General features: G+C 32.6%; 1 protein-coding gene across 1 annotated transcript; it reads right to left on the reverse strand.

Annotated features, from left to right (window-relative positions):
• Positions 1 to 2,413: 2,413 nt before the first annotated feature.
• On the reverse strand, positions 2,414 to 5,830 carry LOC133294306 (uncharacterized). The gene is made up of 7 exons (XM_061492961.1): positions 5,572 to 5,830; positions 4,847 to 5,020; positions 4,670 to 4,762; positions 4,527 to 4,595; positions 3,377 to 3,583; positions 2,721 to 2,846; positions 2,414 to 2,608 (listed from the first exon to the last, which is right to left on the reverse strand). Exons 1-7 carry the CDS (start codon positions 5,812 to 5,814, stop codon positions 2,462 to 2,464), a joined length of 1,059 nt encoding a protein of 352 aa, XP_061348945.1. The 5' UTR covers positions 5,815 to 5,830; the 3' UTR covers positions 2,414 to 2,461.
• Positions 5,831 to 13,459: the final 7,629 nt, after the last annotated feature.

Here is a 13,459-nt window from a genome sequence, read left to right on the forward strand (position 1 = left end):
AGGGATTCCTAGAGAGTTGGTTGAAAATTTGTCGAAAGGAATGGGTTTAAGGCCTATCAATTGTTGAGCATTGCGGTAACTCTACCTAGAAGAGTGGAGATCCCATGAACTAGGTTCAAAGAGACAACTAAGTGATGTTCGACTGTTCAAACACTGTGGAGTTTTAAACTCACACTCATTCTTATGACAAGACAGTGTATTTATGAGGGTAAGCATTTAGGCTTTTAATGTTTTCTTAATATGTTGTGTTCAGATGATGTATAGTAAGTTACATCATAAGAAATCACCTATGTGAGTGTGAAGTGAGGGCCGCTTCTATGAGAATTTTTTAAAGGCCGATTCTCTAAAACACTCGCAGAACCAGGCAGGTGTCCCACGGCCAAAATGGGCACAACAAAGGACCAACAATGCTAGAGAAGCAATTGTGTGACTCCTATGTAAAACCTTATTTGTCTCATGTATAATATTAAGTGTTATTTGATTTAATTAATAAAAGGGCATAATGGTAATTGACTGCTAAGGAAGTTGTTTAAAAGAATAATTGTTGATAGATGCAGTTATCTTAAGAGTAGTGGGTAGTTTTCTAATAAATAGGGGTCTAGAAAACTGACTACCATCATTGTCTTCCCATGAGCGTTGTATCTCATCCCTATCAGAAGAAGATACAGGAAGTGAAAGGGTCAAGACTCTTAGAAAGCATTATACCGTTAAAGATCTTCCGCAATTATGGACAAAGGTATGTTTGTGTGAAACTCATAAATTCTAAAGATCTTTTTTCATGTTCTTGATATGATTGTTATTGAGCATGAATTATTGATTAATGCTTACATCCTATTGTCTAGGTATACACTAAAGGTCGACGGTTCAAGTCGACCAGACCACCGATTGACCGAGTATATCCGATAGGTTTTCACTAGAGAAGGTTCAAAGGTAACTCCACTTATCTCGATGCAGTTGTTTCTCGTTGAGAAAATTACACTTTGCATTTATACTTTTATGCATTCTAGTCACGATGAATTGACTTCTTATGCATGTGGGGGATTGTTGGAATTTATATATATATAAATTGTGTAGACAATCTATTAGTTATGAATAAGAAGTTTGGTAGTGAAAATGTGTGTCTTTTCGTCGACAAATAGATGTATCTTTTCACCCTAAAGGATGTGTTGTTTCATCCTTGAATGGGTGTCTTTTCGTGTTGAACGAATGTGTCTTTTCGTGTTGAACGAATGTGTCTTTTCGTGTTCAACGGATGTGTTATTTCGTCGGCGAATAAGTGTCTTTTGAAACGTGACCTTACGTTTTCTATATATAGACCCTGACCCCTTCAGAAAATTTAATTAAGTTTTCTGCACTGTTATTCTGCTGGATTATTTTCTTCACCCGGTTTTGCATACTTCATTCTATTTTTCTGGTGTAATCCCTCTGGCATTTTGTTGTGTTCGTTTGGGCTGTTGACTGGTAGTGCCGCCACTCTTCAGACGAAATCCGTTCTATCCTGAAAGACAAGTGTCCATCAACCTTTGGCATCAGTGAGGGGGCAAATTGTCTTAAGGAGACACATTCTGTGGGCTCGGATTTTATTCCTCTGATACTACATAATTTTATCATTCTGTCTGTCTCATCATCTGACATCAAGTAAGTCTGTTTTTAATTTTTTATAATTGCACAGTGATAATTATGATCATCTATCTCGTTTGCTTTAATCATGGGTTCAAACCTCTTAGTGATATAATATCACTCATTGTCTTCAATAACACAGCATGCCAACATTCTTCCTCGATCATTTTTTTTGGTTTCTTTTTTTGTTTTTCATTTTTACTATTTAATTATATTTTTATATTTGAGTCCTCAACAAAAATTACGAAACTTATTTTAATCTTTTTGATCCCTCTGAAATTAAAAGAAGACTCGCGTTAAAAACATAGGTCTTCTTTGAATTTTAAAAAGATGTGAGTGGACTTTTGAATTTTAAAGAGACGTGAGTGGACTTTTTTTTTCTAAGCAATTAAATTAAGCCGTGTAATATTTGTTGAGAACTCAAAAAATACTTTACTCTATTTTATTTTATTTTTTATTTTTTGAAAAATAGGGGTTCATAATTCAAATTATTTTTTCATCAATTTTAAATTTTTGGGGGAAAATTAGGTGTTCACACAGAGCATGAAGCAATTAAGAACAAAAATTGAAAAAAAAATTAACTTTTTATTTCTTTTTTGTTCGCAGGCACACTTTATTAAATACAAATATTATAGAATGCGTTATAAACATTTGAAAATTGGAACAAATAAAATGTGTTTGATTGATTGATATCAAACATAATTTTTCTGCCCAAAAACTCTTCCAAGCACTTAAATAAAAAAATTCCAATGGTTTTATCCCAATAGCTTAAAAAGTTTGTGGCATCCAATGAAAGAAGAATGTATTAACTTTTTATTACAATTGTCAACCATGAAAGTTGTCATTTCTTTCCCTTGAGATTGATTACTGCAAGCTCTTGTTCTACATACTCTCCTGCACACATAGGTGGATATTTGCTTGCCAACGACGATTCAGTAAAATGTCCCAAGGGCTTCAGAACCGCATCTGATGCTATGTGCGCAAACAACTACATGTGACACACAAAATGTTACCAGTCAATATAACCCTCACGAAACTCTAATTTCATTAAACTCTTCTTTCATTGTACAAAAAAAGACCATCTTTTTGTCCTCACTCACCGTTGAAGAGACTCTCCACAAGCTACGTTTTTGCTCTTGTGCAATACTGATTGCATCAATTGTCCTGTTTGTGACAACTACCTCATGCATGCCAGCTATGCAATCCCCTCCAGTTAACCACTCTATCTGCATTTTAAAACAATAAAAACAAAACCCAAAAAACAAAAAGACATTGATAATGCAAAGAATCAATCACAATTATCAAAGAGCGCTGTCAAATTAAGTAAACTTGCAGTCCCAAAGGCAATGAAAATGAAGTCATAGCCCATAATGGGCAAAGGGCAGATTGCGGTGCAAAAGGCTCTCTGACTTGCAAGGGTAGGGATGAGAGTCGATTATACGCAGCATTTTGTAAAGAAATTATTACCCAAACTCGAACTTGTGACCTATTGGTCATGAGGAGCAACATTATTGCTACTCCAAGGCTCGCCACCAACATATATAAAATTGAAATACCATTTACTTACTTGAGACAGGTAACTTTGATAAATAGTTCAAAAAGTAAAGGACAAACAAAAGAAGATTGGCGAGGCCATTTTGATCAGAAAGACAGGAGATACGAGAGGACAAGGCATCAGGTACATGTTTCAAACTGCAATATAAACTTTGAATTCCTTCTGATCAAACATCTGCAGATTCAGGTCATTTCCAGTTACCTGTTTTCCTGTCTGAATAAGAAGACATCCTATAGGAACCTTCACTTCAACTTTCTGTCCATTTCTTAACCAGATGTTTAAGCCAGGAAATCTACTTCTACCATGAATTGTTAGGAAGTTAAGGTCATAGTGATATCCTGCAAAAACAGTTCCCTCCTGGCCATATCTTTGAAGGTCACTCCCTGTTGGAGCTAACAGATGTGGGCCCTAGTACATGACAAAAAAAGACCAATCCATTATACAATCACTAGAAAAACACAGGTAATCACATGAAGAGCTATGCAGGTACGAGTCTGGTTCAAGCCATCATTCAATTTTACTGTAGAAAAATGCTGCAATGTGACAAGTAGAGAATATTAATACCTATTAGAAATTGGCAAAAAGGAGCTTATTAAAGTGAAGTTGTTCCTTCTCGACATGCATAAATATAAATGTATTACTAAATAAATGACATTGTTAAAAGGATGGGGTATAACCCATTAGGTGGCCATATCATTCACTAAAACCTCCAATTTATTGAAGTAACAAAAGTTGCAGCCCAGTCCATGAGGCTCCTACCATTGTGGGGCCTGGGAAAGGCTAGCATTGCATTAAAGTAAAAAAGAAATACATTGTTAATTTTGAACCAGCCAAGAGTAAGGCAGATTTCTTAGAGAACTTATGCTTTCCTTTACAAAAGGGATTTCTGCAGTATATCTATTCCCACAAGTAAACCATCCCGCTCCTTTTGGAGGCAGCATAAAAAAATGCATGTGCCTCAGTCTTGTCGGATACTAATCTAATTTTAAGCAGGGGAAACTATCAAACAACTAAAGAAAGTATATGAAACAAAGCATGAAGACAACTCTGTTACAGTAAAACACTGCCAGTCTGCCACTCAAACTGGGTGAACCTTTGCATCCAAATAGAAAATGGGTAACTTCAAATGCTAATTCTGTACTATGCAGTAATATAATCAACTAGATGAGATTGTGAATGGTGTCCCACATTATTTTTGTTTAAAATCCATCTCAAAGTGTTAATCTTTAATATCACATGAGTTCTTTAATAAACTCATTTCAGTTGTATTTTTCTTTGGCCTTCCTATGAGTAAATGTTAATTGTTTATTTAACAAATATCTAATCAACAGGAAGCAATTGATGTGCTCACCAGCTTCATAAGAGAAGTGAATGCATCCTTTGGAAGACCAAACCCAATAGCTGCCATTTCAGCAACCACCTAGTATGAAATATGCACATTTAGATCATGCACCTTAGAAATAGTATTAAAAAAATAACAATCAAATAACTTACTTCAATTGCTGCTATCATTTTGTATCCCCAGGAATCCATGGTTTCTTTCCATTCAGGGAAACCTTCAGGAATTACTGGTTCTGCATTGAGTTCCTGCAAAATTGAGATAAACTTTAGAAGGAAACAATACTAGCAAACATATGTCATTAAGAAAACGAAAAGAGAGAGGCACAACACCTGAAAACGGGTTTTAGATGGTCGAGGACCGATTCTCCAAAAGTATCGCCATTTGAGATCAGGCCCAACAGGAGTATGTGGCTGGTACTCTTTAGGCATAGCTTTCAGTTTCTCTTGCATTTCTTCATCAACCAAGCTTCTTGGAACTTCTACTCTTTCCGGTGTAACCCCAACCTATAACACCCATTTGAAGCACCATTTATTATTATCATGTCATAAGGATTCTCTTCGCCCCCCAAAACTGCCAGATCACAAAAACAAATCGCACTCTACAACAAATACATTTGTAGCTGCATATTAATCCAATTTTCTTCCTGAACTAAATGATCCAAAAGCCATTACAATGCTTTATATCACAGTACTGATTCCTGAATGAAGGCCCTAACCATTGATGATCTTTTTTCTGCTTCCTAAAATGCTGCTAGTATTGTCCATTTGCAATGTTCATAAAATCTCTATAAATTGCTACACACAAAAACTGAATTAAAAACTTTAAAAATGGAAGAATGCCTTCAACCATAAAGGACCTAAGCCCAGAACAATTTAGAAAATTATCACCCCAAAATAATAATAATAATTTAAAAAAGTTAAATTTACTTACAAGTCAAAGGAAAAACCTGATTCACAGAAATAAAAAATAAAAAAATTTAACGAGTCCAAATTTCGAAAGAATGAAACTTTAGGGAAAAGTAAAGAGACCCATTTCGCAAAGAGAAGAGAACTACCTGGTAATGCAAGTGGGGCCTCTCGTGGAGGAGCTTGAACTGTTGAGGGCTGGAGAAGTACCTCTCCATCATATCGATGAAGCGATCGTTGTCTTCAACGGAGCACCGCGGATCCTTCACTACCAGTGCCCCCGTCTCCCTCAGGCTGCGGCTTACCTCGCCGCATAGGGCGGTGATTTGTGGGTCCCACTCGCCGGAATTTCCCTGTAGATATGGTGAGAGATCTATGACGGGAAGGTCCATTCTTGACTCTCTTTTGGAGGATGGAATGATGATGGCGGGAGAGTGTGGTTTTGGAAACGAAAAACAGTGATGATATTTATTGACAATGTGCAATTACTTTTTATGGATTTTGGACCCCTTGGATGACCCACTGATTCATGGTTTCAGTTCATGTGTGCACACTTTATGTTCGGATTTACTTAACTTTTAGAGCAAAGCCTATGGTGCGTAATAAAAAACACGATTTTTATTTTTTTCCCTTATAAAAAAATTAATTTTTTCTCCCTCTACAATTTCAGTTTTTTGAAAATATAATTTCTCAAAAATTCAATGAATACTCAATTTAATCCCTAAAAAAAGATTAATATGTGTTTTTTTTTACAAGAGACCGATCGTGTTTTTTGTTAGGAATCCAAAGAAGCTTTACTCTAACTTTTAAAAAGGTATAGGAGATATTTTTTTATCGGAAAAAATATTTTTCGGGAATATGGTAATATTTTTCCTCAGATAAATTATGAAAAGGTGTTTGGTAAGTTTAAAAAATTTTCGAAAATGTTAGGTTAATTCTTCTGATGCTGTGAGAAAATAAAAATGCCTTGTATCATATGGTGTTTTCATTTGAGAATATGATGTGTAAAATAAAATAATTGGAAGAAGAAAAAAATTTCCTGAGATTATTCTCAGTTTTCTCGTGCTCGTGCCAAACGTTAGAAACAAATTTGTTTCACCTCATTTTCCCAAGATTTTTCTAGAAAAATTCCTGTACCAAACAAGGGAGAATTTAATATATATATATATATATATATATATATATATATATATATATATATATTATAAATAAATTTAATATATTTTAATTTGCATTTAGGGGTGAATTTGATTACGATTTAAAAGACTTTTTTTAGAATAAAAAATCCCATGGAATTTAAAAGATTTTAATAGATTTGTAAGGATAATAGGGATTTATAAAATGTGTTTAAAAGATTCTTTTTATAATTAATATTTAATAAGATTAGATTTTAAAGAATTTTAATAAATTTTATAACATTAGAAAGGATAATATGGATTTATAAAATTTTAAAAAAACATATGAATTTTTCAAAACAAAAAAAATATTAATATTTTTCGTATTATATAAGATAAAGTTGTCTTCTACAATGTAAAATAAAATTATTTTAGGATATAAGGAGAAAAAGATAGGGCATTTTAAAAAATATTTATATTATAAAAGAAAAGTAAAATTTCAAAAATAACCATGTATTTTTTTGGTTTTGGCAGGTTTCCTTTTAAACTGAAATATTTTGAATTTAAAATAAATTACTTCAAGCTCAAAAGAGAATTGTTGGTACAAGATAGTTTAGGTCTGCATCCCTTTAAAGGTAAAGTATAATGCTACAGAGATGCTAGTGATACGGACCAAAGTTTTTCAAGGAGTCACCGTGTGATTATCTCAAAGATGACGTGTGTTGAGGACATAATTATTTTATATTTTAGCAAAGTAATAGTTCATAAATGTAATAGATGCAAAATGTCTCTTAAATGGATAAACTTGATAATCGGAGACAAACTGAGTCATAATCATTTTGTCCATCTATTATTATTCTAAGGGAATAAATAATATTAAAAAGTTTGATGATATGCTACTCTCTCCTTCAATTTCACCATTATGTTCACACTTGATAAATGTTTGAAAAGTTTTTTCTTTTGGTAATTTTTTTTAATCAAAAATTAATATTAATTAGTGGAAAAAAGGATCATTATCTTTATGGGGTCAAGCTGGATTAAAGTTCCACTAATTTATACATGGGTAATTGTTATGTGCATTTAATATTTAAATATAAATTTAATTTAATACGCTGCATGGTAAAAGAAGTTCAAAGACTTTTCAAGTCCATTTTGGAAGGTGTGTATATATATCATATTTGTTGCTTGGTTCTTTCCTTTGGTCATCGCCTTTTTTTATTCTTCCCCTCCTCATTCTGTTCTTCTGTGTTATCTGTTGCATCTTCATCTTTTCAACCTTTTTTAGTGCCAGATATGTACTCCAGATATGATTTCATTAAGTATCTTAATCTGTCGAAGGAGGAGTGGAGGATTAAGGTGAGGGTGGTTAGGACTTGGAAGGTTCCTAATTTTCAGCAAAAAGATTTTGTCGACAATATGGACATGGTTCTATTAGACGAGAAGGTAATACTTTGCGTTGTGTTTTTTTTAATTTCTTTTTCCTTTTTTTGTTTTTATTTTCTTTTCGTTCTTTTTTCTTTTCTTTTTTTAAGGCCCTGATGTAAAGGTATCTAATGTATTCGTTTTATAGGGTGGAAAGATACATGCTACTGTCAAAGGATCTGTGAATGTCCGTAAAAAAATTTGTGAGGGGATGTCTATTTTATAAGAAATTTTGGAGTTGGTTTGAATAGTGATAATTTCATGCCAACTAGACATGATTATCGTCTGTCTTTCAACTTGAGGACCGATGTTAAATCGACTATTGATGTTATTATTCCTACTAATGGATTTAGTTTTGTTGATTTTGACGTTATAGAGAGGGAATCAGTCGACTCACCTTATTTAGTAGGTAATATTTTTGTCTCTGAGTTTACTGATATATTTTATGTGTTGATGTCGTTGATAAATGTTCAACTTATTTTTTGTAGACGTCATCGGTTTGCTGTCAGGTATTGGGGAAGTTCGTGAGCATGTTGTATCCGGTAGAAAAACAAAGATGGTTGTTTTAGAACTTGATGACCTCAGGTATTTTTGTATGATCGATGTGAAATATAATTTCATAGGAAATATATTTTTATTTCTTCCAGATGTTCTGAAAATAGGGGTCACAAGCTTGAGTGTACTTTGTGGGAGCAGCATGTGGATAAAGTGAAGTCTTTCTTGGCAAATAATTAGTTTCCTCAAAACGTTGAAATCGTCCAGCTTGCAAGGATTAAGGGTTTCATGGGTATTTTAAATAATTTGTGCTTACTAAATTTCGTGTTTATATTTGGTATGTTTTCTGAATCTCCCCCACTTTCGTTTTCATCAGTGAATAGGTAAGATAGGGATAACGAATACAAAATATACGACGAGGATTCTCTTCGATTCCAGTTTTCTCGAAATCGTAGAATTCAAAAAAAGGTGAGCATTTTCTTTACCCGCTTCGTGAAAAAAAAAACGTAAAAAAAGAAGAAAAGAAAAAGATGTGTCTATGTGTCTTCCATTAATCATTGTTTTTAGTATGTATAGTGATTGTTTGCTATTGTGTTGCGTTTTAGGCTTTCGTCTGATCCAATAGAGAACGATATGAGGTTGACTCAGTTGTCTAGCCAATCATCGTATTCTTTTGAAAATGATTTTCTGAAAGACACAGAGAAGAAGTCTATTAGTGACATTAAGAATGGCGGTGAGATTACCACTTGCATTACTTTTGAACAATAAAATCAATTGAAAGCAAGTACAACTAGTGGTACAAGTCCTGTAAGAAATGTCCATATTCTGTATGTGAGGATTTTGAAAAATAGTATTGTAAGAATTATCAGAAACATTGAGACGATTATTGTCCGAAATAAGTATTATTTTCTGAGCTTTTTGATTTTGTTATTGAATCATTGTGCTGCGCAATTATTTGTTGACTGTTGTTTTACATGTGTGACAGATTTAGTGTTCAATTGAGAGTTGTGGATAACACGGATTCTACGTCTTTCATACTATTTGATAGAGATTGTGTTGCTTTATTGGGAACGGGTGCTGTTGAAATACGCGAACAACATTTCAAGTGGGTTTTATACTCATTTCTCGCATTTTGTCATCTATTGTCAGTATTTCTACTTTGGAATTCCTTTTGAGGTGTTTCCTCTTTCTTTCTTTTCTTTTGTAGGGTGCTGATTTGGAGCTTTATCTCAAAGAACTTAATGTTCTTAATGAGAGATCCATGTTATTTAAGGTCAATGTGAAAAAAAAAGCATTTAGACTCATTGAACGAGCCAAAATATCAAGTTTCAAGAGTTTCCAGCAGCGAATCTATTATCAAGTCATTTCTTAAGTCTATGATGGAATCAAATGTATGTTGTTTTAATTTAAGTTCGTTGTTTTATTGCGTTTTTTTGTTTTTGTGTATGTTTCTTATTTTACTTGGTTTATTTGGATTAAATTTGTACGTTTTAAAAAAAATGCAGGATGAGACCATATTCGATAATACACACGACAATGATGTTGTATCACATGAACATGGACGAGTTGCAGTATCTAAACATCTATTATCAGAATCAATCAACTAAATATTGTGTCCATTTCCAAATACATACAATTGTGACTATTTCGTAATATTTTGATTTGTTACCAGGATGTTGAGAGTCAAACCTGTGAGAGTACAGGAGATGCAGACGTTTCTCTGTCTCTGTTGTCACCCTCTCCGAATTTTAATAATGGCATTGAGGAAAAATGTAATTCTTCTATTGTTCGTCCTTTGAAAAAGATTAAATTAGAGAAAGAGTTAAGTGCTTGCTCATTAATTCTCACTTTGTTCTGTACTTTATTCATTTAAATTATAAGCATTATTTGTTTAAACACTAACACGTGGGGATTAATTTTTTTGAAATAGGTTTGATGGTGAAGTTGGAGACACAAGACCAGAGGAAGGAAATCTGTGTCTTATTACGTAGTGTATGGGCCGATAAGCAGAGTGTGTGGTGGAAATGAGATTTTTATTAAACAGTGAATGGTTGTAAATGTTTTGCAAAGTCTTATGATGCATGGGCATAACAAAATGCTATGTTTCTGGACATATTGTTCCATTATATATAACAATGTTTGAATTGAGTAAAATATAATTATATATTTGTTGTACAAGTAATTATGTCCTTCGTTGTTAAACACGATGTGTGGGGTTCTGAATATAATTATATACGCTGTAAAATATAATTATATACACCACAAAATAGCACGATAATTCATATCCATTTCAGATATTTCTCAAGTAACAAGTATATTTTTTTTGTGTTTTTTGTTCCTTTATATTTATAACTTTATGGTTATATCTCCAACATATTAAAATTCAAAGCTTCATGCTACGATGAAGATGTTGATTTACCCGACACGATGATTAACCAACGACGGTCGACAACAATTTCATTCTTTTTCCCCTGACATTGCACGGGTAATTCACTAGTTTAGTGAGATACCACAATACTAAATGTATGGTGGTGAGTTTTATTGGGGATGAGAGATTTATAAGATTTATAGATCTCCTATTATAAGATTTATAATTTTCGCTCTAGGGAGACAAATAACCCCTCAAATTGGTTTCTACGAGCCTGTACATGAACTTGGACCGTAAAATTGGTCCAAATCAAAAAGCATGCTTGTGCCTAATTATTTAGGAGTGTTTGGTAGATGAGATATTTTTTTTATTGCGAAAACAGATATCTAGGAATATAGTAAGAAAAAAAAAATTCCGGATAAGTTATGAAAAGGTATTTGATAGGCCAAATTTTTTCCAAGAAAGTTGATTTAATTTTACTGATGCTATGATTGATTGATTGTAAAATATTGATGAGAATATAAATCGAAATGACAAAATTATCCATTTTCACACATCTGCTGATATATTGTATAAAGGCATTTTTGTCTCAAAACGTGAAAATGTGTTTCTGAGTTGGTAGAAAAAAATAATAACAAGGGTGGGATCGGATTATTTTTTTTCCATGTGTAGTTAAAAATGACGAGGAAAAAAGTATCCCGGGATTTTTTACTTTTACTCATATCAAACATGGTAAAAAGAAATTTTTCACCTCATTTTCCCAGCATTTCAACCAAAAAACTTATACCAAACACCCTTAAGAGAGAATAGTTTCTCCTATAAGTCTTTTCTCCTGCCATGTGACTCAAAAAATATTTTTGCGTGAAATCTCCGGCTGCTTGAGAGATTCAAAGCCCTTGTTTTAATTTATACTCAACAGGACATGGATAAGAAGGAAAGACTTATTGGAGTTGGATATAGATTGGCGGATGGTGTGCCTTAGGACAAAATGGAGAAAAACTAATAGCATAGTGGAGGGTTAAACCTGTTGTTATTCATATATTTCAAATGGTCTCTTTTTAATCCTTTTTCTCTTCATCTCCCCCTCTTCTTATTTTCCCTTTCTTTTCCTTTGTCTCTTTTCCCCTTCCCCATCTTCTTTCTCTCTTTTTTTTTCTACACCCCTTTTATTTTTACTTATATATATATATATATATATATATATATATATATATATATATATATATATATGGGAAAACAAATGTTATGTTACAGGACATTGAAGAATTTTCCTGTTGATCATTCGTAATCCGTGTTTTTTTTTATTTATTTTTTGTTTTTTCAAAATAACAAATAGACCCTACCACTTGTTGTCTGTGTCGCGTGACGGAAAATTAGTCCAGTAACGGGACATTTGACAAACTCATATATATATATTATTTATTTTTATTTTACCCCTTCGTACCTTTTATTTGTATTCATTATCACAGATCTCAATTAGTTTGGAATAAAAATGTTGTTGATATTGATATATATTAGAAGCTAAATTTTCACTTTTTTTATAAAAAGGAATATTAACCAAACATGTTGATAGTCATGGTCAACGAGCGTTTCCTGTAGGTTAAGAATTTTTCTATTGCATTTGTTATGAAAAGCTTAATCCTACAATTATAGTAATATTTATTTCAGAACATTCATTCTTATTATAATCACCTAACTAAACTTGAAAATGAGAAGTGACACTGTTAAAGTAGAAAAAATACATTTTAACTATCACCACATATCTCTCGTACATCTTCATATCAGCATACAGATCAAAATCGAAGTACCGATAAACGTAGGTTTTGAAAAGACCAGAAACAATCATATATGTTGGGAATATGTGTAAGTATGTACGATCAATATTATTCCCTAAAGTTTATGATTTGTTCAGATATTGCTCGCTTGATTAATGTTTAGGTTTTACACCTTTACGTTTTAAAGTAAAAAAAACCATTGAGGTGACTAGGATAACAATAGTTATATCCATGGTTATCAAAATCGCGAGTTAACTCGTAAAATTGTACGATTTTACGAGTTTACTTTGTTTGGCGAGTTAAATCGGTAGTAAAATCGAAATTCTGAGTAAACTCGTTAAAATCGCGATTTTACTGTGCAAAATCGCAAACTCGTACGATTTGGGACGAGTTAGCGATTCATGGGTAGTGATGGCAAAAAAAAAATTTGGACAAAAAATCGATTTGGCCCAACCCAGTTTACTCAATAGCTATTTTCTATAAAAAATAAACCCTAACTTTGAGAATTTGATGAACTTTGTACTCTAAGCACTTAGTCTCTAAATTTTTTGTTATGAGTTTGTGTCTTTTTATTTATAATGTTAGTTGGATATTATTATATTTATTATATATTTTTAAAAGTAAAAACTTATGATTCGTGGCGATTTTACTATCCCCTCACGATTTTACGTAAAATTGCGAGTTTGACAACCTTGGTTATATCGATTATAAGATTTGACAGCTTAAAAAAAAGGCAAGAGGCACCTCACATAAATTTGCAAATTAATAAAGATAGTTTCATGAATTTATGCATTTCAGTGCTAGATTTTGTTACAACTAACGGTTTATTTCTTCTGATGTTACTTTAGATAACTTTATCTAA

Source organism: Gastrolobium bilobum, unplaced genomic scaffold (genome assembly GCF_033153095.1).
Source record: "Gastrolobium bilobum isolate Gb01-03AN ecotype WA unplaced genomic scaffold, APGP_CSIRO_Gbil_v1 utg5626, whole genome shotgun sequence".
NCBI lineage: Eukaryota > Viridiplantae > Streptophyta > Magnoliopsida > Fabales > Fabaceae > Gastrolobium > Gastrolobium bilobum.